This window comes from Pogoniulus pusillus, chromosome 38 (assembly GCF_015220805.1).
Source record: "Pogoniulus pusillus isolate bPogPus1 chromosome 38, bPogPus1.pri, whole genome shotgun sequence".
In the NCBI taxonomy this organism is placed as follows: Eukaryota; Metazoa; Chordata; class Aves; order Piciformes; family Lybiidae; genus Pogoniulus; species Pogoniulus pusillus.
Window position 1 is genome coordinate 6,026,866 of NC_087301.1, and position 27,827 is coordinate 6,054,692.

General features: G+C 54.9%; 2 protein-coding genes across 3 annotated transcripts; both read left to right on the forward strand.

Moving 5' to 3' along the window:
- The first annotated feature begins 2,450 nt into the window (after positions 1–2,450).
- On the forward strand, positions 2,451–11,958 carry MPZL2 (myelin protein zero like 2). 2 transcript variants are annotated; one of them, XM_064173110.1, is made up of 6 exons: positions 2,451–2,685; positions 6,817–6,983; positions 7,931–8,141; positions 9,018–9,162; positions 10,809–10,878; positions 11,431–11,958. In XM_064173110.1, the coding sequence occupies exons 1-5, from the start codon at positions 2,580–2,582 to the stop codon at positions 10,867–10,869; spliced, it is 690 nt and encodes a 229-aa protein (XP_064029180.1). In that variant the 5' UTR covers positions 2,451–2,579; the 3' UTR covers positions 10,870–10,878; positions 11,431–11,958. The 2 variants fall into 2 exon arrangements, with proteins under 2 accessions (XP_064029180.1, XP_064029179.1); XM_064173109.1 differs by lacking the exon at positions 11,431–11,958 and having other exon boundaries at positions 10,809–11,412.
- A 4,446-nt stretch (positions 11,959–16,404) lies between these two features.
- On the forward strand, positions 16,405–27,439 carry MPZL3 (myelin protein zero like 3). The gene is made up of 6 exons (XM_064173300.1): positions 16,405–16,542; positions 19,685–19,851; positions 20,409–20,619; positions 21,922–22,087; positions 23,377–23,440; positions 26,370–27,439. The coding sequence occupies exons 1-6, from the start codon at positions 16,449–16,451 to the stop codon at positions 26,394–26,396; spliced, it is 729 nt and encodes a 242-aa protein (XP_064029370.1). The 5' UTR covers positions 16,405–16,448; the 3' UTR covers positions 26,397–27,439.
- The last annotated feature ends 388 nt before the right edge of the window (positions 27,440–27,827 follow it).

Below are 27,827 nucleotides of genomic sequence, written 5' to 3' on the forward strand. Positions count from 1 at the left end.
GGGACTTTGCTTTACTGCTTTGCTGTTTCTCTCCAGGTGCCACAAGTCTGCAAAACCACTTCCACACCTTCAGGCAGCATTTGCACCTACAGGAAAAATCTGTTTCATTTCTTTCCAGCAGCCCTCCCAAAAGGTAAAGGCTAGGGGAAGGCTGAGGCTATTGGGAGAAAGCTGCCAAAAGCAGGAGGGAACAGTGTGTAGCAAAGAGAGCAAAGCTGGAAATGGGGAGATTCAGACCAGAGGTTATGAAGAAATTCTTCAGCATGAGGGTGGTGAGAACCTGGAAGGGGTTGCCCAAGGAGCTGGTGGAAGCCTCATGCCTGGAGATGTTTAAGGCCAAGCTGGCTGAGGCTCTAGACAGCCTGCTCTAGGGTAGGGTGTCCCTGGGCATGGCAGGGGGAGGTTGGAACTGGCTGCTCCTTGTGCTCCCTTCCAACCCTGACTGCTTCTATGATTTATTTCCCCCATTCTCATTTTCCTTTCTGTTTCAGGCTTCAGGTTGTCCCTGCCCGTGGCAGGGAGGTTGGAACTGGATGATCCTTGTGGTCCAGCCCTGACTGATTCTATAATCATAGATTATTCATTTTGCATAATCATAGAATCAACCAGGTTGGAAGAGACCTCCAAGCTCAGCCAGTCCAACCTAGCACCCAGCCCTATCCAATCAACCAGACCATGGCACTAAGTGCCTCATCCAGGCTTTGCTTGAAGACCCCCAGGGACGGTGCCTCCACCACCTCCCTGGGCAGCCCATTCCAATGCCAATCACTCTCTCTGTGAAGAACTTCTTCCTAATATCCAGCCTATACCTACCCTGGCACAACTTGAGACTGTGTCCCCTTGTTCTATTGCTGGTTGCCTGGGAGAAGAGGCCACCCCCACCTCCCCCCCCAAAAGCCTGAGCCATGCAGAGCCAGGAGGACTCCAGAGCCTGTGCTCAGCCCCTTCTGCCACTGGCCCAGCTTTGGGCTGGCAATGCCCTTGCAGTGCCTCTTCCGTAGAGGTCCCTCAAGCTCTGCCGTCCCTTGGGCCGCCAGCACAGGTGGAAGTGGCTTGGCCCCCCGCTAGGGGGCGCTGCTGCCCCTTGCAGCCCGCTCCGCTCCCGCCGCCGCCGACCCCCGGGAGCCCTCCCGATCCAAACCGGAGCTTGGTGCAGGGAAGACCTCCGCAGGAGGCTATCACGGTCTCACAGTATCACCAAGGCTTGAAGAGACCTCACAGACCATCAAGTCCAACCCTTTAGCACAGAGCTCAAGGCCAGACCATGGCACCAAGTGCCACGTCCAGTCCTGCCTTGAACAGCTCCAGGGACGGCGACTCCACCACCTCCCCGGGCAGCCCATTCCAGTGGCCAATGACTCTCTCAGGGAAGAACTTTCTCCTCACCTCCAGCCTAAATCTCCCCTGGCACAGCCTGAGCCTGTGTCCTCTTGTTCTGGTGCTGGCCACCTGAGAGAAGAGAGCAACCTCCTCCTGGCCACAACCACCCCTCAGGTAGTTGTACACAGCAATAAGGTCACCCCTGAGCCTCCTCTTCTCCAGGCTAACCAATCTCAGCCCCCTCAGCCTCCCCTCGTAGGGCTTTCCGAGCTTCCAGAGCAGAGTGGGAGCGCATTGCCCTTCCACATCCCTCTGCCTAAAGCTGTCAGAGCTGCTCGCAAGGCTGTGCGAACCGCGGGGGGCGTCGAGAGCACACTTCGGAGAGTCGCAGAATGGCAGAGGTTGGAAGGGACCTCTGGAGATGATCAAGTCTAACCCCACTGCCAGAGCGGGGTCATCTAGGGCAGGTCACTCAGGAACACGTCCAGACAGGCCTTGAAATCTGCAGAGATGGAGACTCTCTCTGGGCAGCCTGCCCCAGGGCTCTGCCACCCTCACAGTTACAGAATTTCCTCCTCGTGTCCAGATGGAACTCCCTGGGTTCAAGTTGATGCCCACTGCCTCTTGTCCTGTCACTGGGCACCACTGGGAAGAGTCTGACCGCATCTTCCTGACACCCACCCCTTAGATATTTGTAAGCACTGATAACACCACCACCACCACCACCACCTCACCACCCCCCTCCCTTAGCCTCCTCTTCTCCAGGCTAACCAGCCCCAGCTCAGTGAAGCCATTCCTGCAGCTATCCCTTTCGGGAGGACATCTCCATCCTCTGGATGCACTCCCACACAGCCGCCACAGGCTGCCTGGTTTGGGTCGCCTTTTTCTGGGAGCGTTGGCAGCTTTTTTTCCCGTCGAACAATCGCCCCTCGTCCCTTCAGGCTATCACTAAACACCTTCACCCTTTCTTTCAGGAGCCAAATTACCTCCCCCGAGAGGGGAGTGGTTTCAGGTGAAAGCTGGGAGGAGGAGGAGGAATGATTGCAACACAAAGGAGCAAAGGAATATGGGAGGCTGAAGAAGTTAAACTCGCCTTGAAAAGCTCCCCTGTTTCACACCCAGAGGTGAGCCAGGCTGGCCGCACCCCAGCCTTTGGCAGCTGGGGCAGGGAGTGCTCAGAGCAAGGAATTTACGCTGCTGGGGAGAACTCATCTTCGGGAAACTCAAATTTTCATCCAGGGAGTGAGAACCTGAGCCGAATGCCTGTGCCTGGTGCCGCTCAGCCTGCGCGGTTCAGCCTTCTCCTCCCCATGCACGGCTCCAGCTGGCTGAGGGTTGTGCTCTTCTTTGGGGTACAGCTGCGAGGTAAGGACACCTGGAGCTCGCCTGGCCTCTGTTGCCGTCTTGTCTTTCCTCTTCTGATCCCTTAATTACCGCCTTCATTAAGCAGAGACTTTCCTGGAGTCGCTGGCGGAGGGCAGCTGCGGCTCTTTGGGTCTGGAGTTGGCTGCGAGGGACAAGAGGTGATTGAGTTTCTCGGGCAAACAGGTTTAGGTGCGCTCAGGCAGAAAGCGAACACTGATCTCATTCTGAGCTCTGCTTACACATCTTCCCCCCTCCCCCCAGGCCCCTGGACTTTAGTCCTAGGTAGTTCTTTTTCGCTCTCTTTGTCGTTAGGCACTTAGAGACTGTCCAGCAGCAGCGGGGTTGGGATCGTTCCCACCTCAACCATCCCAGACAGGCAGCAAAGCTGCTGCAATTCCCTGTGGTCAATCCAGCTGGAATGGAAGACCACTTCCCTCCTTTCCCAAACCCTGGCAGCGCTTGGAAAGGACCTCGGGAGACATCATCGAGCCCAACCTCCCCATCCCCTCCCCACCCTGCTCAAGCAGGATCCCCTCGGGCAGGTCTTCATTTCCCACCGCTTTGGGGTTTGCCGTCTAAAAGGAGTTTAAAAACCGAAAAGATTTGGCGTCTGTCGAGGAAGTTTGTCGTTCGCCAACACCTTCAGCGTTGTGGCATTCCAAGTGTTTGGTGGTTTGGGTTTAGTTTTGCCTTTGGGAATCTATCCGGGAAGCCTTTGGTTGGAAATGCTTTTTCCAGCGCAAGGAAATGCAGCGATTGCCTTGTTCCGAGCCTGTATTTTACAGCCCCGCATCGCTCGAGGGTTTTTTTGGGGGGTCCTTATGGTCCAGTCGATGATTTTTGGGGGGGTTTGGGGTTTTTGGTTCGATGGAGTTGTTGTTGGGTTGTTTTTTTTGAGGGGGGGTGTCTCCTTGTTTGGGATTTTTGTTCGTTTGGGTTTTCTCTCTGATTTTTGGGGAGTACTTTTTTGTTTGTCGGGGTTTCGGTTTTGGGGTTTGGTTTATTTAGATGGGGTCTTGCCGGGGGGGGTCTCTTTGTTTGTGGGGTTTTTTTTGGGGGGTTGGGTTGTTTGTGGGGTTTTTTTTTCCCCTTCGTTTTGAGTTTTTTTTTTCCCTTTTTCCTTCGTTTTGGGGTTTTGTGTGGAGGTTTTTTTCCCCTTTGTTTTGTTTGGGTTTTTTTTTTTGTTCAGTTTTTTTCCTTTCATTTTGGGGTTTTTGTTGGGTTTTTTTTTCCCCTTCGTTTTGGGTTTTTTTGGTTTTTTCATCTTCGTTTTGGGGTTTTGTGTGGAGGTATTTTTTCCCCTCATTTTGGGGTTTTTGTTGTGTTGGGGTTTTTTCCCTTCGTTTTGGGCTTTCGTGTGGAGGTTTTTTTCCTTCGTTTTTTGGTTTTTTTTTTTTTTTTTTTGTTGTGTTGTTTTTACCTTCATTTTGGGCTTTTGGGTGGGTGGGGGGTTTTCCCCCTCATTTTGGGTTTTTTGTTGTGTTGGTTGTTTTTTTTTCCCTTCGTTTTGGGCTTTTTGTTGTGTTGGTTTTTTTTCCCTTCGGTTTGGGCTTTCGTGTGGAGGTTTTTTTCCTTCGTTTTTGTTTTTTTGTTGCTGTGTTGTTTTTTCCCTTCATTCTGGGCTTTTGGGTGGAGGTTTTTTTCCCCCTCCTTTTGGGTTTTTTGTTGTGTTGGTTTTTTTTTTTCCCTTCGTTTTGGACTTTTTATTGTGTTGGGGTTTTTTTCCCCTCATTTTGGGGTTTGTGTTGTGTTGGGTTTTTTTCCCTTCGTTTTGGGGTTTTGTGTGGAGTTTTTTTTCCTTCGTTTTTTGGGTTTTTTTTTTTTTGGTTGTTTTTTGTTGTGGTGTTTTTTCCCTTCATTTTGGGCTTTTGGGTGGAGGGTTTTTTTTTCCCCTCATTTTGGGATTTTTGTTGTGTTGGGTTTTTTTTTCCCTTCGTTTTGGGCTTTTTGTTGTGTGGTATTTTTTTTTCCCCCCCCTTCGTTTTGGGCTTTTTGTTTTTGTGGATTCTTCCCCCTCCCCCTTCGTTTTGGTTTCTTTTTCCTTAGTTTTGCTTTTCAGGAGTGTTTATTTTCCCTCGTTTTGGTGGTTTCAGTTGTTTGGGTTTTTTTCCCCCCCTCTCCCTCCGTTTTGGTGCTTGGTTGGGGTGGTTTTTCCCCCTCTCCCTCCGTTTTGGTGCTTGGTTGGGGTGGTTTTTCCCCCTCTCCCTCCGTTTTGGTGCTTGGTTGGGGTATTTTTTCCCCTCTCCCTCCGTTTTGGTGCTTGGTTGGGGTGGTTTTTCCCCCTCTCCCTCCGTTTTGTTTGCTTGACTCGAAGTGGGAAGAGTTAACTCCTCTCCTCAAGACCCAGGAAATTATTAACACTTCCTGGGTTAATTAAGAACCACTAAGGAAAAGGAACCTAAAGGGAGCACAGGATTAGGAGCAGGGAAGAATGTCCCTAGCAGCAGCAGGATTTTTTAACGCAGCCCTGCTCTGTGGAAATCAATCCAGTGAGAGCTTGAATGAGTACAGAACCAACAGTGGGGAGGGGGGAAAGTGGGAACCTGGAGCACCACGCTTTGGATTTTCCTGTCTTTCACCTTTAATTCCTTCTCTGTCTCGCTGGCTGCCTCCTTTCCAGGCCAGCACCAAGTCAGTGATGTTAACTCATCTGTTCAAGTGGCAGCCGCGGTGCTTTGGTTAGCAGAAGCTCTCTCTTTGACAAACAAACACTTAAATTTACCTTGAGGCTTTCCTGTGCAGCTCCTCAGCATGGCTGCATTTGCCTAGAGCTGTCCAGATGATCTTTTAACCTTCCAATGGGTGCTTCTTACATCAATGGGGAGCAGTCTGCACTCAGGTTGGTAGCACAAAGTGCCTCAAGGAAAGCCCCCAGCATAGGAAACAGCAATTGTGGGGCTCAGCAGATCTTCTGGAAGCTGCTTTGCTGAAGATATCTGCTTGGGGAACTAAGGGCAGTTAAGTGCATGGCACTTGGAGAATGTGGCCAAGCTAAGCACATGAGAATTGGTCTGGCAACTTCAGTGCCAGTCAGCAGCAAGGGGATGTTTAGAAGGGGGTGGTGTTTGCAACAGCATTGCACCTCTGAGATGTCACAGCTCATAGGCATGGAAGGGACCTTAAAGTTCATCCAGTTCCAGCCCCTTGCCGTAGGCAGAGACATCTCTCACCAACACAGGCTGTTCAAGGGCTCATCCAGCCTGGCCCTGAACATCCCCAGGGAGGTTGTGGATCTTTCATCACATTCTGTGCTTCTGTGCTCCACAACCTCCCTGGGCAACCTGTGCCAGTGTCTCCTCACCCTCCCTCTCTCTGCTCCACAACCTCCCTGGGCAACCTCTGCCAGTGTCTCCTCACCCTCCCTCTCTGTGTTCCACAACCTCCCTGGGCAAACCTGTGCCAGTGTCTCCCTACCCTCACCCTAAAGAATTTCTTCCTCATCTCCACTCTCAGTCTCTCCTCCTCAAGCTTCAGTCCACTGCTCCTTGTCCTATAATCCTTTGTCAAAAGTTTCTCCCCAGTTCTCTTAGAGCCCCTTCAGGTACTGGGAGGCTACTTTAAATCTCCCTGCTTCAGTTTCAAACCATTGTCCCTCGTCCTGTCCTGCTCTTTCTGAACAGTCCCTCTCCAGCCTTCCTGTAACCCACTTCAGCTCTCCCTGGAGCCTTCTCTTCTCCAGACCAAACAGCTTCAGCTCCCCCAGCCCGTTCCCATGGGGGAGATTCTCCTCTTCACACAGGGAAGGTCTGCTCATTCTTTTCGGGTACTTCTCCCTATTGTCCCATCAGACAATTCCTCCTGGGTGGTCCTTGCCCGAGCAGTTGTCAGATCTGTGAGCGTTTAACTGCGAAGCCACAACTGCTGTAGCAGCTCAGCTGAATGCAAGCTCCTTTAAAAGCAGCATTGTGAAGCTTGCACAGCACCTGACAACAGTCACAAAGCACAGAGGAGGACCTCTTGGATCCTGCATCCTCAGGACCTCGTTATCTGCTTGCTTCTCACTGTCAGGTTGAATATTGACTGGGATAGATAAGGCAGGCTGCTATGTAGGCTACAGGCAGATATGGGGAAGTGATGAGCTTACTCCTAGGCAGGTTTCATCACTCCTAACCTCTTGTCTCTCCCCTGCAGCACTGTGGCCTGCAGCAGCCGTGGAGGTTTACACTGCCAAGGAGGTGAACGCTGTGAATGGCACCAACCTGAGGTTGAAATGTACCTTTTCCAGCACCAGCCCCATTAGCCCAAACCTGGCAGTGACCTGGAACTTTCAGCCCGAGGACCTGAGCTCTCATGAGCCTGTAAGTGAGGTCTTTGTGCTGCATTTCAGCCGTGCTTGCTTGCTCAAGCAAAGCAGTCCCAAGACCCTGCACCAGCTGAGCTCTGTGAATGCCCAAATTCCAGGTGTGGGCTTGGGCAAGCACACAGCACAAGAGGCTGTCTTTAGAAACGGCTTTGGGGTTCTTCTGGCAGCAAGTGGGTCAAGGCAGCTCTGGTGCCCCACTTCCATGTGCTGCTCCTACCACAGACTGCTTGGTATCCAGCACTGACAGCTTCACAGAAGTGCCAGGCTGGAAGGGATCCCAAGGACAAGCTGCTTCAACCTTTCTAGGTGGCAGTGGAGTTGCAATGAGCTGGCTCAGCACCCTGGCAAGCTGAGTTAAAACTGACCAGTGTAGGGGGCTTTGCTGCTGCTGCTCTTAGGAGGTGATTTCCAGTGTCCAACTGTTCTCATAGAGTCAACCAGGCTGGAAGTGACCTCCAAGCTCATCCAGTCCAACCTAGCATCCAGCCCTATCATAAACTAGACCATGGCACTGTCTCATCCAGTCTTTAATGGGGAAACATTTTCCCCTGGACTCCACTGCTGCCCCTGGGAGATGCTTCCAGTGTCCAACTGTTCTCATGGGGAAACATTTTCCCCTGGAGTCCAGTGGGAATGTCCCCATCACCCCTTGCCAGAGGGAGTCTCCTCCTGGTACCCACCCTTTCTGCACTGGTCCATGGCCCTAGGGTCTCCCTTAAGCCTTCTCTTCTGCAGGCTGCACAAACCCAGCTCTCAGCCCTTCCTCACACAGGGGTCCTCCAGGTCTCTCTCCTGAGCCTTCTCTGAACAGCACAAGATATTGTCTTTAGAAATGGCCTTGGAGCTCCTCTGGGATCAACTGTGCCGAGGCAGCTCTGCTGCCATCCTTGCCCGTGCTGCCCCTGCCCCCGGCGTGCGGCACTGGCAGCTGCTCTCTCCTAGGTGTTCCGCTACCTGAAGGAGCCCTACGCGCCGCCGGCAGGGCGCTTCAAGGAGCGAGTCACCTGGGACGGCAACATCGAGCGGCAGGACGCCTCCATCCTGCTCTGGAACCTGCAGCACACCGACAACGGCACCTTCACCTGCCAGGTCAACAACCCCCCCGACTTCTACGGCACCATCGGAGAGGTGCGGCTCAGAGTGGTGCAGAAAGGTGAGCGGCAGCAACCCCCAGCGCCGACAGATCGAGCTGCAAGGGACCCTCCAAGGGCATCTCGTCCAACCCCCTGCAGGCAGCAGGGACAGCTCCAGCTGGAGCAGGCTGCACAGAGAGACACAGCAAGGCTGAGCTTGGCTGGCTGCAGGGATGGGGCCTCAAGCACAGCCCTGGGCAGCCTGTGCCAGTGTCTCAGCACTCTCCCTGGGCACAGCTTCCTCCTGATGTCCAACCTAACTCTGCCCTGCTCCAGCCTCAAACCATTGCCTCTCATCCTGTCACTCCAAGCCCTTCTGCACAGTCTCTCCCCTGTAGTTTTCCTGTAGGTCCCCTTCAGCTACTGAAACGCAGCTCTGAGGTCTCCCTGGAGTCTTCTCTCCAGGCTGAACAGCCTCCGCTCTCCCAGCCTGTCTTCACAGGGGAGATTCCAGAATCACAGAACCATGCAGGTTGGCAAAGCCCCTCAGGATCACCAAGTCCAACCTAGAACCCTACTCTACAAGATTCACCTCAAACCATACCCCTAAGCACCCCACCCAAATGACCCTTAAACACGTCCAGGGGCAGCGACTCAACCACTTGATCTCCATCTCTCTGATCATCTTTGTGGCCTCCTCTGGACCCTCTCCAGCAGGTTCATGTCCCTCTTGTGTTGGGGAGGTCAGTGTGGTTCAGCCAGTGTGATGATCTTCCAGGTTTGGGAAAATACATGGAAGGAAATGATCTAGAAAGAGAAAGCTTGAGGGAAGTTAATGGATACAAGGAAAACAGAGCCTGAGGAGCAGTGATGATCACGGGTGTGTGCTCCCAGGCTTGTGCCAAGAGCCCTCTGTGTGTCCCCCATGTCCATGCCTCTGTTTCTCTTCCACGCAGTGTCCCTCTCTGAAATCCACTTCCTGGCAGTGGCCATCGGCTCTGCTTGTGTCCTGATGGTGGTGGTGGTGACAGCTGTGATCATCTGCAGGCACCGGCGGAAGAAAGCGGAGGAGAAGGGCATCGAGGTGGCAGACACTGAGCTGTAAGGACAGAGAAAGGCTTCTGAGAAGGCTCCCAAAGCTCTCTGAATCAGAGAAGCAGTCAGGGTTGGGAGGGACCACAAGGAGCAGCTAATTCCAACCTCCCTGCCATGGGCAGGGTCACCTCACACTAGAGCAGGCTGCCCACAGCCTCAGCCAGCCTGGCCTTAAACACCTCCAAGGATGAGGCTTCCACCATCTCCATGGGCAATCCCTTACAGCCTCTCACCACTCTCATGTTGAACAACTTCTTCCTAACCTCCAGTCTGACTCTCCTCCTTTCCAGCTTTGTTCCATTCCCCCCTGTCCTATCACTCCCTGACAGCCTAAAAAGTCCCTCCCCAGCTTTCCTGTAGCCCCCTACAGATACTGAAAGGCCACAATAAGGTCCCCTTGGATCCTACTCTCCATACTGAACAGCCCCAAGTCCCTCAGTCTCTCCTCACAGCAGAGCAGCTCCAGCCCTCTGCTCTCCAGACTGAACAGCCCCAAGTCCCTCAGTCTCTCCTCACAGCAGAGCAGCTCCAGTCCTCTGCTCATCCTCGTGGCCCTCCTCTGGACACCTTCCAGCACATCCATAGCCCTCTGCTCCAGAACTGGACACAAGACTCCAGGTGGAGTCTCACCAGCACAGAGCAGGGGGGAGGATCACTTCCCTCACCCTGCTGCCCACACTTCTCTTGCTGCAGCCCAGCCTCTGGTTGCTCTCTGGGCTGCAAGAGCACACTGATGGCTTTGTAGCTGCTCTGAGTCATTGGCTTGAACTAGACACTGAGCATCTACAAGGCAAAACTGGCAGTGTAATTAGCACTAATTGGCTGTTGACTTGCAGTCAGAACAGAGTCCCAGGAAGAGTGAGCTTTGCAGACCTCATTCTGCTCTTGTTCTTCACAGTCTCCTCACCTGGAGAAGGATTCAGTCATAGGTTCATAGAATGGTTTAGCTTTGAAGGGACCTTAAAGCTCAGACAGTTCCAATCCCCCTGCAGGGACATCTTTCCCTGGGCCAGCTTGCTCAAGGCCTCCAGGCAGGAGGCATCCACAACCTCCTTGGGCAACCTATGCCAATGTCTCCACACCCTCACTGCCAAGAATTTCTTCCTAATCTCCAGTCTCAATCTGCCTTCCTCAAGCTTCAATCCATTCCCTCTCATCCCAGCACTCCCAGCCCTTGTCAAAAGTCCCTCCCCAGTTCTCCTGGAGGTCATTCAGGTACTTGAAGGCTGCTCTAAATCTCCCTGCTTCAGTTTCAAACCATTGTCCCTCCTCCTGTCACTCCAAGCTCATCTGACCAGTCCCTCCTCAGCCTTTCTGTAGCCCCCTTCAGATAGAGAAATGCAGTTCTAAAGTCTCCCTGGAGCCTTCTCCAGGATGAATAGCCCCAACTATCCCAGCCCATGCCCATGGGAGAGGTTCTGCAGCCCTCTGATCATCTTTGTGGCCTTCTCTGGACCCTCTCCAGCTGCTGTGGTGGCAGTTGGCAGATGAACCTGGCACTGGTCTCCATGCATGCAGCAAGCTTGGTATCTTAGGACTTCTTTGTAGGTGATGTGTGTTAGACATGACTCAGAAGGTGTCTCTGCTGCTCAAAATATCTGATGCTGATTTGGCCTTTTTTACCTTTTGCCTCTTTCTCTTTCCAATAACAGCACAGAAAAGGAGACTCTGAAGGTCAGAGAAGAAAAAGAAGCTGTTCCATTAGAGGACTAAAGGCCTTGGGTATGTCTAGTGCAGGGCTCCACTCAGACACTCACTAATTAACATCTTGGTGTGTCTGCAGACTTTCTAAGGCAGCTTTACTTGGCTGTTTCTCTTCTGGAGCCATAGCAGCCACAAACTGAGACCACAGCCACACTTTGCCCTTGAGATGCCTTCAGAGAGGCAGAAACCAACAGGCAGTGGGGATGTTTTTTCTCCCCTCTCTCAACTGTGATGATTCCTCCACCCCAGCGTGGGGATCACTCATAGTAAAGCTGTTGTTGCTGCTCCCTCCTGCCATCTGCCTGCTCTCTGAGTCAAGAGGAATTACTCACACCAGTTTTGAACCTGATGGGTTGTTGGGGTATGGGGTGGTGGTGTTGTTTTTTAGCCATTTGATCTTGCTTGTTTCAGAGTTGACTCAAAACTCCTTCCAGATTTGCTGGCAGGTTTCAGCCTCATTTTTTCCCCCCTCTTTCTGAGGTCAGTCGTTGCCTCTAACTCTTTCTTGTTTTCAACAGTAGCCCTGAGTAATGAGTCTGGTTTGGTTCTCCTTCTCCCCTCTCTTCTCAGGTGCTTGTGAAGCAGCTGGTGAGAGGTGGTAATTTGGGGATGTCAGAACAAAGCTGAATTACAGACGCCTCGTGCTGCCAGTGTGGTCTCCCTGCTCAACCTGAAAGTCCTGCAAGGAAGGAGGGTGACAGCACCACAAGATGCAAATTTCCTCCGTGGAAGGAGAGCAGGAGCACCTTGCCCCACGAACAAAGAGCTTTCTTTTCATCTTCACACCGGCAGAGCGTGGAGAAAGCTGCTCTGAAGCGAGCTGAGCAATGCCCCAGGACAGCCGAGCGAGAGGAGATGGCTCAGTGGCTGCGCAGGCAACTCCTGCACCTTAAACGCTGCGCGGTGCTGATGTGCTGCCCTATTTCTCCTCCCCCAAACTTCCCCTCTGACATCACAGGAAAGATTGGCTAAGTGAGAGACGAAAGGAGCAGCCTGTGGCTGTGACTTGCTTTCAGTTCCCTGTTATAGAATCAAGCAGGTTGGAAGAGAGCTCCAAGCTCAGCCAGCCCAAACTAGCACCCAGCCCTGCCCAACCAACCAGACCATGGCACTAAGTGCCCCAGCCAGGCTTGGCTGCAACACCTCCAGCCACAGCCACTCCACCACCTCCCTGGGCAGCTCATTCCAGTGCCAATCACTCTCTCTGGCAAGAAACTCCTAATATCAAACCTATACCTCCCCTGGTACAACTTGAGACTGTGTCCCCTTCTTCTGTTGCTGGTTGCCTGGGAGAAGAGCCCAACCTCACCTGGCTACAGCCTCCCTGCAGGTAGTTGTAGACAGCAATGAGCTCTGCCCTGAGCCTCCTCTGCTGCAGGCTGTGAAGGGGAACTCTTACAGCTGAGGCATTTGTGCTGCTTTGTACTAGGGGATGCTTTTCAGGACCTGTTCTTGCAACTTTGCAACTACAGCAGCTGAGGTCACTGCCTTTGTGCAGCCACACTTCAGCTTTTCTCAGCAGAGGGAAGAGCTCTGCTGCTACCACCCCACACTGACCTCCTTTTGCTCAGCCCTCTGCTTCCCCCCACCTGGCAGGATGCTGCTCTCTGCTCAGCAGCCTCACAAAGCTGCTGCAAACACACAGCTTTAGCTGGCTCCACTTCCACCTCAGAGTGATGCTGACCATGCTGAGCGCTGGTTCTGCTGCTCTGTAGTGTGCCAGCTGCTGGCATGGCATCAGTCTTCCAGCAAAAACATGGCACTGCCTGGGGGTGCTGCTTGTTGCCCAGGTACCTGCCAGCACATCACAGAATTAACTCTAGGATCGAGTCCAACTTATCACCCAACCCTTCTAATGAACTAACCCCTGGCACTAAGTGCCCCAGCCAGGCTTTTCTTGAACAACTCCAGGCAAGGCAACTCCACCACCTCCCTGGGCAGCCCATTCCAATGCCAATCACTCTCTGGCAAGTATTTCTTAACATCCAGCCTGAACCTGCCCTGGCACAGCTTGAGGCTTTGTCCCCTTCTTCTGGCCCTGTCTGCCTGGCAGCAGAGCCCAACCCCACCTGGCTACAGCCTCCCTGCAGGCAGCTGCAGGCAGCAATGAGCTCTGCCCTGAGCCTCCTCTGCTGCAGGCTGCACCCCCCCAGCTCCCTCAGCTTCTCACAGGGCTGTGCTCCAGGCCCCTCCCCAGCCTTGCTGCCCTTCTCCAAACACCTTCCAGCACCTCAACATCTCTCTTGATCTGAGGAGCCCAGAACTGGACACAGCACTCCAGGGGTGACCTGAGCAGTGCTGAGCACCCAGCAGATGCCCCTGCCAGTGCCACAGCTGGGGGCTGCTGCTAGCCAGCAGGCCTGAACATGCAGCTCCTGTACCCCACCAGCCAGGTGTGTGCCACACAGAGCCTGTACCACCCCTGCCACATGTGCCCAGGCACACAGAGCTGCAGGTTGTGCCCCCAGTGCTGCAAGGCTGGGCACTGAGGAGCAGATGGCACCTGGCCCGAAGCTCCCTTGGCATGAACTCTTTTAGCAGCCTTTGCCCTGTGACTCTGTGGCAGGGGATTGCTGGAGCAGAGAAGCAGCAGCCCTCACTGCCAGCACTGAATGGTGCCTGTGGGACTTGGAAAGCTTAATCATCTTCCCCTCACCCTGCCTTGTGGTTTGCAGGCATTTGGGGGCTTGTTGTGTGCCCTGAGCACAGGGGCAGAAGGAGTGCCCTGGTCCTGCTGCCCACACTACTGCTGCTAGAGGCCAGGATGCCATTGGCCCTCTTGGTAGCTTGATTCTCCTTCACATCCCTGAGGCAAAGGGGTGTCATAAATAACAGGCACAAACTGGCATTCATGCAAGTTAAGGTTGGGTTTTCTTTATCAGTTCTTAGGAATGTGAGATGTCTCTTCCACACAGGTCTCCTTTTATCCAGTGGTCCCTCTGGTAATTTTTGATGATGTAAGGGGTCTTGTTTAAGTGTCCTCATGAACTTCAAAGTCTTGGTTCTTCTGTTTGCTCATGGAAAAAAAAAGGTGGCACCAGGAGGAATGCATTTCCATTTAAATATGCAAAGGACTCTCTCTTCCACATGCCTCCCTCCTTCGCCAATCTACTCTTATCTTTAAGCTTATTGAGATGGTGGTGCAAGCAGGAATGTAGTTTCATTCACAGCATCATCAGGGTTGGAAGAGACCTCACAGACCATCAAGTCCAACCCTTTACCACAGAGCTCAAGGCCAGACCATGGCACCAAGTGCCACGTCCAGTCCTGCCTTGAGCAGCTCCAGGGACGGCGACTCCACCACCTCCCCGGGCAGCCCATTCCAGTGCCCAATGACTCTCTCAGGGAAGAACTTTCTCCTCACCTCCAGCCTAAATTTCCCCTGGCATAGCCTGAGGCTGTGTCCTCTTGTTCTGGTGCTGGCCACCTGAGAGAAGAGAGCAACCTCCTCCTGGCCACAACCACCCCTCAGGTAGTTGTAGACAGCAATAAGGTCTGCCCTGAGCCTCCTCTTCTCCAGGCTAACCAATCCCAGCTCCCTCAGCCTCTCCCTCCTGGCTCAGCCTAGCTCAGCCTGTGCCCTCCTGTTTCTGGAGCCCCCCTTCCTCCTTGTCTGTGACCTCTTGCCACGAATTGGTCAGATCAAACATATGATTCTATATATTTCTCACAGGGGATACCTTGATGCAGTCAGAGGTGGCAATGCCCCCCTGATCCGGGCAAAGCTCTCTCTGCTTTCCTTCCCCACATCACTCCATTGGGTCAGGGATTGGCACAGCCTGCCCAGGGAGGTGACGGAGTGCCCACGCCTGGAGCTGTCAAAGCAACCTGTGCCCATGGCACTCGGGGACGTGCTTTGGTGGCCACGATGGCGTTGGGCTGCTGCTCGGACTGGGGCACCTCGGAGGGCTTTTAGCACGGAATCGTTTGGGTTAGAGATGAAACCAGAGCTCCCTTATGGCATTTAACCAGCACCAAACCACCCTTTGCCCCCCCCAGCCCTGCCTCAGTCAGTTTGTTTAAAGAGCATCTTTATGGCTTTATAACGTTCCTCTGCCACGTGCTGGCCACATTATCTGTGTGTCTGTTTTGGTTTGGTGATTCCATGTGATAAACAAAGGAGCCTTGTGGTGAGCAATGGTGACTGACATGGCAGCTTGCGGCACCTCGCACCGCGGCGCTTTGATCATAGAATCAAGCAGGTTGGAAGAGAGCTCCAAGCTCAAACAGCCCAACCTAGCACCCAGCCCTGCCCAACCAACCAGACCATGGTACTAAGTGCCCCAGCCAGGCTTGGCTGCAACACCTCCAGCCACAGCCACTCCACCACCTCCCTGGGCAGCCCATTCCAATGCCAATCACTCTCTCTGATAACAACTTCCTCCTAACATCCAGCCTAGACCTGCCCTGGCACAGCTTGAGGCTGTGTCCCCTTCTTCTGTCCCTGGCTGCCTGGTAGCAGAGCCCAACCCCACCTGGCTACAGCCTTCCTGCAGGCAGCTGCAGGCAGCAATGAGCTCTGCCCTGAGCCTCCTCTGCTGCAGGCTGCACCCCCCCAGCTCCCTCAGCCTCTCCTCACAGGGCTGTGCTCCAGGCCCCTCCCCAGCCTTGCTGCCCTTCTCCAAACACCTTCCAGCACCTCAACATCTCTCTGCAATGGAGGAGCCCAGAACTGGACACAGCACTGCAGGGGTGGCCTGAGCAGTGCTGAGCACAGGGGCACAAGAACCTCCCTTGTCCTGCTGCCCACACTGCTCCTGAGCCAGCCCAGGATGCCATTGGCTCTGCTGCCCACCTGGGCACTGCTGCCTCCTCTGCAGCTCCTCTCTCCCAGCACCCCCAGGGCCCTCTCTGCCTGGCTGCTCTCAGCCACTCAGTCCCCAGCCTGCAGTGCTGCTTGGGGTTGTTGTGGCCAAAGTGCAGAACCCTGCCCTTGGCCTTGTTCAGTCTCATCCCCTTGGCCTCTGCCCACCCATCCAGCCTGGCCAGGTCCCTCTGCAGGGCTCTCCTCCCCTCCAACAGCTCCACAGCTGCTCCTAGCTTGGTGCCATCTGCAAACCTACTGCTGCTGGACTCAATCCCCTGCTCCAGGTCATCAATAAGGATATTGAACAGGACTGTGCCCAGCACTGATCCCTGGGGCACACCTCTAGTGCCAGCTGCCAGCTGCATGTGGCACCATTCCCCACCACTCTCTGGGCTCTGCCCTCCAGCCAGTTCCTGACCCAGCACAGAGTGAATGTCCACACCCTGAGCTGCCAGCTGTGCCAGGAGCTGCTTGTGGCAGAGGGCACCTAAAAACGCTGTCCGCGGCTCCGCGCGTTTCGAGGACCACCCGGGCGGGCAGGGCAGAGTCCTGCTGCTTCCTCAGGGGGGGCTGCTGAGGCGGGCAGCCCGCCGGGCTCGGTCGCCTCCGCTCCCGGGGCGCTCTCAGGGGCCTTGGCCGATCGCAGCCCCCGCAGGCCGGAGCGGGTCGTTGCCATGGCGACTCGCGGCGGCCATCTTGGGGCTGCCCCCGCCCGCACCTGCGCCGCCCGCCCGCAGGTGAGCCGAGCCGCCGCCATGTCGCGGCCCTGAGCGCGGCCGCCATGCGGTGTGGCGGCGCAGCGGCGCCCGGCGCCGGCTCCCTCCCGCTCCTCCGCCGCCGCCTGCTTCTGCCGCGGGGGCTCCTGCTTCTGCTCGGTAAATGGGGGAGCTGTGGGTGTGAGGTCTCTCGTCATGCCGGGGGCTGCCGCGGCGCCGGGAAGCCCCGCACGGGGAGGCGGCTCCGGGGGCGGCGGGTGGCTGGCGGGGAGGCGGCAGCAGGCTGGGAAGCTGCGGGAAGGGCCGGTCCGGAGCGGGGAGGCGGCAGGCCGGGGCCCGGTGGGGCTGTGCTGTCAGGCCTCGTTGTGAGGGGTGCTGATGAGCGGCAGGAGTGAGCCGCGGGGGGTCGTGGGGCGAGCGAAGCCCCTCCGCGGGGCGCGGCAGGCAGCTGGCAGCGGTCGCTACCCGCCGGGCGCTCTGCCCTGCGCTCTGCCCTGCGCTCTGCCCTGCTCTGCCCTGCGCTCTGCCCTGCGCTCTGCCCGGCGTTCTGCCCTCAGCTCTGCCCGGCGTTCTGCCTTGCTCTGCCCTCAGCTCTGCCCTGCTCTGCCCTCAGCTCTGCCCCGCACTGTGCCCTTCGCTCAGCATCTTGCCCTACGCTCTGCCCCGTGCTCTGACTTGTACCCTGCCCTCAGCTCTGCCCGTCGCTGTGCCCAGCGCTGTGCCCTACGCTCTGCATCTTGCCCTACTTTCTGCCCGGCGCTGTGCCCAGCTCTGCCCAGCGCTGTGCCCTACGCTCTGCATCTTGCCCTACTTTCTGCCCTGCGCTGTGCCCAGCACTGTGCCCTACGCTCTGCATCTTGCCCTACTTTCTGCCCTGCGCTGTGCCCAGCACTGTGCCCTACGCTCTGCATCTTGCCCTACTTTCTGCCCGGCGCTGTGCCCAGCGCTGTGCCCTACGCTCTGCATCTTGCCCTACTTTCTGCCCAGCGCTGTGCCCCACGCTCTGCCTCGCTCTGCTTTGCTCTCAGCTCTCCGCTGGCTCTGTTGCTGCCCTCGGGGTTGCAGGGCCCTCGATGGGTAGCAGAAGGAGGAGAGTTTGGTAAGAGCCCTGTTGCACATTGGCAGTAGTGGGAGCAGGCTGTGTGACGCCAGAAATCAGCCTGGCGCTGGCACATGTGAATAGGAGCAGCAGAGGGCTCAGCTGGGGCGGTTCGTGCAGAGCTTCATGCGCAGCATCAGCTCCATGGATGCCAGGAGGATGGGACCCGACTACTACCGAGTGGCAGGACAAGGGGTAGAGGGCACCAACTGAACATCAGAAGTGCCAGCTCAATGTGACAAGGAAGGTCTGTCCTGTAAGGGTGGCAGAGCACTGGAGTAGGCTGTCCAGAGGGGTTGTGAAGCCTCCATCTCTTAGAGGTATTCCAAACCCGCCTGGATGTGTTCCCGTGGCCCTGCCTTGGTCTGATTTCCAGAGGTCCCTTCCAACCCCTACCATACCATAGTCTGCTAATCATAGAATCATAGAATGGTTTAGGTTGGAAGAGACCTCAAGGATCATCCAGTTCCAGCCCCCCACCATAGGCAGGGACACCTCCCACTAGAATGGGTCACTCAAGGACTCATCCAACCTGGGTAATAAATAAACCTGGATAATAAATCTTCATAATGCAGGAGCAGGAGACTGGTGAAAAGGATTTGGCTCCTGAATTGAAGAGAGATGTTGAGGTGCTGGAACTTGTCCAGAGAAGGGCAGCAAGGCTGGGGAGGGGCCTGGAGCACAGCCCTGGGAAGAGAGGCTGAGGGAGCTGGGGGTGTGCAGCCTGCAGCAGAGGAGGCTCAGGGCAGAGCTCATAGCTGCCTGCAGGGAGGCTGCAGCCAGGTGGGGTTGGGCTCTGCTGCCAGGCAGCCAGGGACAGAAGAAGGGGACACAGCCTGAAGCTGTGCCAGGGCAGGTTCAGGCTGGATGTTGTTAGGAAGTTGTTGTCAGAGAGAGTGATTGGCATTGGAATGGGCTGCCCAGGGAGGTGGTGGAGTGGCTGTGGCTGGAGTTGTTGCAGCCAAGCCTGGCTGGGGCACTTAGTGCCATGGTCTGGTTGGTTGGGCAGGGCTGGGTGCTAGGTTGGGCTGGCTGGGCTTGGAGCTCTCTTCCAACCTCCTTGATTCTCTGATTCAGTGGTGCTGCTGGGCAGGCAGGCTGGGCTCAGCCCTAGCTGAGGCATCCCAGCAGGTGAAGGAGGCAGAAGTAAACAAGAGGAGTGCTTGCTGCTGCAGGGTGACTCTTGACCTGGTGCCCGTGGAAGCCGCCTTTGGTCCAGGGTACTACACAGACAGCCACAACTGCCTTGAAGTAGCACAAAGCTGGCACTTGGCAACTTGTCAGAGAGACAGCTGGTGGAATTAATTCCTCAGCTCTTTATTCAGAGAACCATGGGATAGGTGTGGTTGGAAAGGACCTTGAAGATCATCCAGTTCCAACCCCACTGCCGCGGACAGGGACACCTCCCAGCAGCCCAGGTTGCTCAAGGGCTCATCCAGCCTGGCCTAGAACACCTCCCTGGGCAACCTGTGCCAGTGTCTTCTCACCCTCTGTGCTCCACAACTTCCCTGGGCAACCTGTGCCAGTGTCTTCTCACCCTCTGATCCACAACCTCCCTGAGCAACCTGTGCCAGTGTCTCCTCACCCTCTGATCCACAACCTCCCTGAGCAACCTGTGCCAGTGTCTTCTCACCCTCTGTGCTCCACAACTTCCCTGGGCAACCTGTGCCAGTGTCTTCTCACCCTCTGATCCACAACCTCCCTGAGCAACCTGTGCCAGTGTCTCCTCACCCTCTGATCCACAACCTCCCTGAGCAACCTGTGCCAGTGTCTTCTCACCCTCTGTGCTCCACAACTTCCCTGGGCAACCTGTGCCAGTGTCTTCTCACCCTCTGTGCTCCACAACCTCCCTGGGCAGCCTGTGCCAGTGTCTCCTCAACCTCACTGCCAATAATTCCTTCCTCATCTCCAGCCTCAATCTGCCCTCCTCAAGCTTCAATCCATTCCCTCTCATCCTATCCCAAGCCTTCATCTCTATATGTCCACACCTACAGGCTCTTGGCCATATTTAACTGGTGCTAGTTCCAAACCCACAGAGGGAATCTATCTGTTCTCTAAATGCCATTGGAGCATTTAAAGCACCCAGCATACAGTGGAGAAGCAGTCAGCATTGTGTTTGGGCTTGCACCTTTGGGTTAACATCACTCCAGTGCCTCACAGCTAACCAGAATCTAATCCTTCCCTCTGTGCTCATTCCATCAGGTGCCTGCAATGCCCTGGGCCTGGAAATCACCACCAGTCCCAAAGTGACAGCCTTCATTGGTGAACAAGTCTTGCTGAAATGCTCCTTCAAATCCACTTCTCCCATCACTGAGAACCTGATGGTGGACTGGACTTACAGGCCCCTCGCTGGTGGGCAGATGGAGACAGTAAGTGGTACAAGGAGGCTGCTGCTGGTGGAGGCAGGGGATTGGAGCTCTGTGATCTTCAAGGTCCCTTCCAACCCAAACCATTCTATGAATGTAAATCTCTGTGGCCCTATCAGCAGCTTCTGCTGCCCAAGGACTTTGAATTCCTGGGAGTGCCCTCATATCTGGCCCCAAAAGGTGGTGCTTGTGTGAAGTGAGATCTGCTAAGCCTCTACTCAGAGGGCAGCAAGAGGGCAAAGAGCAAAAGCTTAGGCACCACAATGAGGCAAGGAACCTGTTCTGCTGCTCTGCTGCAGGTCTGCAGGAGGGCACAGGCTGCTCTGGAGGGTGGTGATGGCATCTGAGAACCGAGCATGAAAGCCTTGGAGGTGTAATGAAGTGGGGCTGACTCAGAGCTTTCAAAGTGGCACTTGAAAAGGCCTCCTGCCTGAGAAGTGCTGTGGCTGCCTGACCTATATTCCTTTGTTTAGCATCCAAGAAGTGAAGCTTTGCTCCTTACTCAGCACTTGGAGGCCTCTTTGCCTGCTGCATTTTTTTATGTCTTTGCCTCCTTGCAGATTTTTCACTATCAGTCTGTTCCATACCCAGCAACCATGGGGAAGTTCAAAGACAGGATATCCTGGCTTGGGAATGTTGCCCAGGGTGATGCTTCCATTGCCATCCAAAACCCAGTGCTGAGTGACAATGGGACCTTTATCTGCAGCGTGAAGAACCCTCCAGACGTGTACCACAACATCCCCCAGACAGTGCTGCTGGTCACAGAGAGGGGTAAGCCTCCAGCTCCCTGGGCTGGCCTCAGCCAACTGCTACAGCTGCCCTGCAGCTTTGGCAAGAGCTTAAATGGGTTCCCTGGGGTTCCATGCTGGAATTTCAGCAGGGGTTACCTCAGGAAGACTGGGGAGGGATTTTTTGTAGGGGAGTGTGGAGAGAGGAGAAGGGGGAATGGTTTGAAGCTGAGGCAGAGAAGGGTTAGACTGGATCTGAGGAAGGAGTTGTTCAGTATAAGGGTGGTGAGACTCTGGAACAGGCTGCCCAGGGAGACTGTGGCTGCCTCCTCCTTAGGCCAGGTTGGATGAGGCTTTGAGCAACCACAACAGGAGTGTTGGAGTAAAAGTTCCCTTCCACACCAAACCCTTTTGTGATTCTGTCTGAGCTAAATACCCTGAGAACTGGGGACAGGAAGGGGCAAGTGGAAGCTGTGCTGACAAGAGACATCAAAACGGTGCTTTTGCTCAGGACTTCCAATCTCCACCCACGAGAGCAGAAGAGTGAAGTGAAAACGTTTTGGAAAGAGTGGGCTAAAAATCCCTGTCCACAGAGCCTGCTTCTCAGTACTGCCTCACCTCCTCCTCTGCCTCGCATGCCAGCCTGCCCCAGATCTGCAGCCCAGCCTGTGCTGCAACTGTGTCATCAGCTGCCTGCCTTTGGAGCCTTTCTGCACACACAGCACTTTTGTGCTGGGGGTGTGCTGGGAGCCCTACAGACAAGCTGCTCCCAGCCTGTCACCTCTGGGCAAGGCTGGTTTGTCACAGGGGCTGGCAGCTGGGCTTGCTTGTGTTTTACACCTACTCGTGTCCACTTCTGGGCCCCTCAGGTCAAGAAAGACCTCAGGGAACTGCTTGAAAAAGTCCAGCCCAGAGCCACAAAGCTGCTGCGGGCAGTGGAACATCTCCCTGTGAAGGCAGGCTGAGGGAACAGAGGAGCCTGAGGGCTGCCCTCCTTGCTGCTGATAAAGGTGTGCAGGGCTGGAGCCAGGCTCTGCCCTGGGGGTAGCCAAGGGCAGCACAAGGGACACTGGGGGAAAGCTGGAGCCAGAGGAGGGGACAAAAGGGAAAACTTTGTCACTCTGAGGGTGCTTGAGGCCTGGAGCAGGCTGCCCACAGAGGCTGTGGAGTCTCCTTTGGAGACATCCAAACCCCTCCTGGATGCATTCCTGTGTGACCTGCCCTGGGTGAGCCTGCTCTGGCAGAGGGGTTGGACTGGATGATCTCTGGAGGTCCCTTCCAAGAGCCCTGCCCTTCTGTGGTTTTAGCAGTGCTAGAGTTGGGCTGTTCTCTGTCTTCCCTGCAGGCCTTTCCTTCCAGCTCACCTCAGCAGTGCTGCTGGCCATTTTAGTCTTCCTGCCTTCCCTCCTCGTGGTGCTGCTGCTGTTGGTAAGGATGGGAAGGAACTTTGGAGTGCTCAAGGAGAAAAAAAAGCCTGGCTGTAAGAAATCCTCCATCGAAGTGTCTGATGAGTAAGTTCTGGCTGGAAGCTGAAGCCTGTGTTCCTTCTTTTGCCTGTTGGCACAAGCCAAGGGATGGTTTCTCCACTCTTCACTTCACAGCTCTCAACATCTGCAGCTCAGTCACTGAAATCTACTTCTGCATATGCATAATTCAGGCAGCTGTGAGAAAGCTTTGGAAAATCCCCATGCTGGAGCATCAGCTAAGTGCTGTAGATCCTCTTTTGCTTGAACTGAAGCAGTTTAGGCTTCAAAAGCCTTTCACTTCTGTAATTGGATTTGTTTGAGGCTAAATCAGCAGGATATTTTGCTGACGTGGGCTGGAGGGGTTGTGTTCTGCTCTGCAGGGTGCACAACCACAAACCCAAACAAGAGTGGAACTGCTGCCCCTGTGGTGGCCTCAGCAGAGGTGCCAGGTACTGAAGGAGCCTTGGAGGTTGAATTCTCTTCTCTGAGCTAGAGAGGATTCTGTCCTGTAAAGGTTAAGTAGTGAGGGCTTTGCATCTGCAATGCTGTGTCCAGCTCTGGAGCCCTCAACACAGGAAGGAGACAGAGCTGATAGAGAGGGTCTAAAGAAGGTCATTAAGGTGATCAAGGAGAAGGAGCAGCTCTGCTTCAGGACAGGCTGAGGGAGCTGAAGGTGTTCAGCTTGGACAAGAGAAGGCTCCAGGGGGACCTTAAAGTAGCCTTCCAGGACCTGAAGGGGCTACAAGCAGGCTGCAGAGGGGACTGTTCCCAAAGGCCTGCAGGGACAAGACAGTGGTTTGAAATGAGAGCAGAGCTGTTTGAGGTTGGACGTGAGGAACAAGTTCTGCAGCAGGAGGCTGCTGGAACACTGCAGCAGGTTGCCCAGGGAGGTGGTTGAGGCCTCAGCCCAGGAGATATTCAAGGTGAAGCTCAACAAGGCTCTGAGCAGCCTGCTCTAGGGGAGGATGTCTCTGTGACTGCAGGGGGTTGCACTGGGTGACCTTTGGAGGTCTCTTCCAACTCAACCCATTCTATGACAGTAAGATAACAGAGCTGCTGCTGCTGGAGCTGCTGCTGGCTTGGCAGTGAATGCAGCACTGCAGCTGGTTGCAGAGTGGGGGCTGAGTGCAGGGTTCCCATCAGCAGCTCCTGTGTTCTTCAGTGGAATGTCTGCCTTCAGAACATAGGACCTGACTTTCTCTGTCCTGTTTGGGATTGCTCTGCAGAACCAAGGCTTTTCCTCATGAGGGAAGCATCAGTTCAGTGTGGCAGGAGTGGGATTCCCAGGAGCTCTGTGGAGGTCAAGTCCAGCCTAACCCTCTGCTTTTCTGCAGGTCTGAACAGCCAGAGAGACACAACTGCTTGGGGAAGCTCAAAACCTGGTGCCTGAACTGTGTGGTAAGTGCAAGCTGCTGTCACCAGACCTGGCTTGGGCAGCTTTGGTGCTCAGAGGAGGTTCTGGAAGCAGCAAGCAGAGCTTGTCACAACCCTCCTGCCTGTCAAAGAAGGGTCCCAAATGGCTCTGCTTTGTGAGGCTCTCCACACAGGGCTGAGGACTGCTTGTGAGGAGAAGCTCTCTGCAGATCCTTACAGCCTGCTTTTTTGTTTGACCTCACTGAAATCCAAGCTGGCATTTTAGGGTGAAAATCCAAGGGAATAGGGGCAGCAATAACTGAGTGCACTGCAGAGAGGGCAGCATTCAGCCTTGCCTCTCTCCCTGCTTCCACTGGCCCAGCAAGCTGCTGCTTAGCTGCTGTGCTCTATTTGGTGCTGGCTTTTTGTTTGTTTTGTGGTGGCAGCTGGTGGTTGACTTCTAATCCTGCTTGCTCACTTGCTTGCCCTGTCAGCAAGCTCCTGTGTTGTCTTGAAAGGGCACTGAATGCTTTTGCCACCTGCTGTGCTGCAGACCTGTTTCCTGCAGTGTGTTGGCATTGCTCTGGCACCTTCCAGACTTAAACTCCCTACTAGGCCTAATTTGAGAGGGTTTCCATCTTCTTCTGAAGTCCTACAAAGGAACTTTACCTCAGACACAGCTTTTACACCTTGTCTAGAGGCTCAAGAAGTATGTTAAAGAGGATTTGAATGTGTTTGACTTGATTTCACCCCTCACAAGGCAGTGATTGAGCATCTCCTGCGTGCAGGAGCCCTCAGACAGGTGTGTGCTGGTGGTTTCTGTGCTTCATTAGGCACTGAGTTAAAAACAAACAATTCTGCAAGATGCATTTGAATATTTAGAGTTCTGCAGGAGCCACAGCAGTGACCACACAGCAGAGCAAAGCTCCCAAGAGGTGCAGGCTGCAGAAAGTGCTTTATGCAAAGGGGGAGAGTTGCTGTGGGAGGTGGAAAAGCTGTTACAAGTGACATGCTGGAGGCACCACTGTGTTGCTGCTGGTGGAGAGGTGAGTTAGCTTAGCCAAGCCCAGAGGCATTTTGGAAAGCATTTAAGCTGCTGCCAGAGGCTTAGGAGACTCAAAATCGTGGAATGGGTTGGGTTGGAAGTGACCTCCAAAGCTCAGCCAGTCCCAAGAACCCTGCAGGCAGCAGGGACATCCTCCTCTAGAGCAGGTTGCCCACAGCCCTGTCCAGCCTCACCTTGAATATCTCCAGGGCTGAGGCCTCAACCACCTTCCTGGGCAGCCTCCTGCTGCAGAACTTGTTCCTCACATCCAACCTCTGTCTGCTGTGATCCCACTTCAAGCCATTGCCCTCATCCTGTTCCTGCAGGCCTTTGGGAACAGTCCCTCTGCAGCTTGCCTGTAATCCCCTTCAGGTCCTGGAACGCTGCTTTAAGGTCCCCCTGGAGCCTTCTCTTGTCCAAGCTGAACACCCCCAGCTCCCTCTCAGCCTGTCCTGTACCAGAGCTGCTCCATCTCCTTGATCATCTTCCCACACCACATCCTGGTCTCCAAGCTGGTGCCACATGGGTTTGATGGGTGGGCCACAAGATGGATGAAGAAGTGGCTTGATGGCAGCACCCAAAGAGTGGCAGCCACACTTTGGGTGCTGCCAATGGCTCCATGGCCAAGTGGAGGCCAGAGACAAGCAGAGTCCCTCAGGAATCAGCCCTGGCACCAGTCTTGTTCAGCATCTCTGTGGGTGCCATGGACAGAGGCACTGAGTGCAGCCTCAGCAGGTTTGCTGCCCACACCAAGCTGTGTGGTGCAGCAGCCAGGCTGGAGGGCAGGATCCATGCAGAGGGACCTGCACAGGCTGCAGAGGTGGGCACAAGCCAAGCTCAGGAGGGCCAGCAAGAGCAAGGGCAAGGTCCTGCAGCTGGGTGGAGTCAATGCCAAGCACAAATCCAGGCTGGGCAGTGAGTGGCTGAGAGCAGCCCTGAGGAGAGGGACTTGGGGGTGCTGCTGGAGGAGAAGCTCAGCAGGAGCCAGCAGTGAGCACTTGCAGCCCAGAAAGCCAAGCAGAGCCTGGGCTGCAGCAACAGAAGTGTGGCCAGCAGGGCCAGGGAGGGGATTCTGCCCCTCTGCTGTGCTCTGCTGAGACCCCACCTGGAGTCCTGCATCCAGCTCTGGAGCCCCTGGGACAAGAGGGCTGTGGAGATGCTGCAGAGTGTCCAGAGCAGGGCCAGGAGGATGCTCAGAGGCTGCAGCAGCTCTGCTGTGAGCACAGACTGAAAGAGTTGGGGCTGTGCAGGCTGGAGCAGAGGAGGCTCCCAGGAGACCTTCTTGTGGCCTGCCAGGATCTGAAGGGGGCTGCAAAAAACTGGGGAGGGACTTTTGAGGCTGTGAGGGAGTGGCAGGAGTGGGGGAAATGGAGCAAAGCTGGAGGTGGGTAGGTTCAGCCTGGAGGTGAGGAGGAAGTTGTTGAGCAGGAGAGTGGTGAGAGGCTGGCAGGGGTTGCCCAGGGAGGTGGTTGAGGCCCCATGGCTGGAGGTGTTTGAGGCCAGGCTGGCTGAGGCTGTGTGCAGCCTGCTCTAGGGTAGGGTGTCCCTGGGCATGGCAGGGGGGGTTGGCACTGGCTGCTCCTTGTGCTCCCTTCCAACTCTGACTGATTCCATGATTCTTTGATCTTCATGGCCTCTGGAGCCTCTCCATCAGGTCCCTGTCTCTGTTGTGTTGAGGGCCCCAGAGCTGGGCACAGCCTTGCAGGTAAGGTCTGATCTGAGCAGAGCAGAGGGGCAGGATCCTCTCTCTCCATCTCCACCAAGGCTGCCCTTGGCCTTCTGGGCTGCCAGTGCCCATTGCTGGCTCCTGCCCAGCTTCTCCCCTCCCCAGCACCCCCAAATCCTGTGCAGGGCTGCTCTCAAATGTCATTGGGTTGCTGATGTGTTTCATGTACTGCTGCACAGCTTCTCTCTGTCCTCCCTGTTTAGGACACAGATGAGGAAGATCCCTACTGATGAAAGGTCAAAGCTGTGGATACCAGAACAAAGTGACAGCACTGCAAGTCATGGCTGGCTGGGAATGGATGCTGCTGGAATACCAGTGCAGACTGAAGGACCTGCTCTGATCTTGGTGGACTGGCAGAAGACTGCTGATGGAATCCTTCACTTTTACTCAAGCACAAAACAACCATTTGGGAAATCTTTCTGACAGACTGGGGAAAAGAAAACCCCAGAATCTCTTAACCAGTGCCTGCAGAAGAAACCTCAGTGCCTGCAGCTGTGTTTGCTGCCAGCAGGCCCACAGGGCATCTTTCTGAGTTGACTTGCAAACCTCTTTCCATTATGATTGGTGAATTCCCTCTTTTCTGTGCCCTTGGATTTGAATTGCCTGAAGCTGCAGAGCAGTGCCAGCTCCCAGCAGTGGTCAGCACTGGGCACTGCCAACGTTTTCCTCTCTTCTTTTTGGGTACAGCTGGATCAGGTTGGTGTGTGGCATCCTTTGGCTCGGAGCAAAGAGAGCCTCCTGCTTTTTAGCTGCTGCTTGGTTTCCTCTGCCACTTCACTCCAGGATCACTGTGCTGTTCCTGCTGTGTCACCAGCTGCACACTGCTGTCACCAAGCTCCATCTTTCCTGCTCTGTTTCAGCTGGCCACCAGTTCCATCTCTCTCTCCATGCAGAAGTGAAGCACAATTCACATCAAACTCATTTGGTTTTGCAGTCAGAAATGGGGACTCTGTACCTGGGGACACATAACCCCATCTACCTCAGCCACTGCCTCCCACAGTGTCCAAAGGAGTTTTCCATGGGCAGCAGCAATCCTGTTCCTCCTCTCTTCTTTCTGAGTGCCATTCTAGGGAAAACAGCTGATGGTGCTTCAGTTCTGCCTGGGAAAAGGGAGTGGTTCCTGCTCCAGCAATGGGCAGCAGAGAGCAGTGGGGTTCACTGCTCTGAGCAGCTGCTGTTTCCTGCTGACCAGCACTTGTCAGGCTCCTCTCACACGTGGTCCAAGTTTACTGTTGCCTTTGATGTGCCCTTACCAATAAATTGCTCTGGTTCATTCTGGGCCATGAATTTTATTTGGCTAAGTCATAGAATCGTAGATTTGGATGGGTTGGAGAAGTCCTGGATAGGGCTGGGTGCTAGGTTGGACTGGATGATCTTGGAGGTCTCTAGCAACCTGGTTGATTCTGTGATTCCTTTGAGATCATCTGAGTCCAGCCAGCAACCCAACACCACCATGGCCACCAAACCATGCCCCTAAGTGCCATGGCCACACCTTGAATACCTCCAGGCATGGGAACTGGGCAGCCTGTTCCAATCCCTGACCACTCCTGCAGCAAAGACTGCAACCTCATCTCCAACCTAACCCTCCCCTGGCACAATTCCAGGTGATTTCCTCTCCTCCTCTCACCTGAGACCAGGGAGAAGAGCTAAAGCTGGCTGAG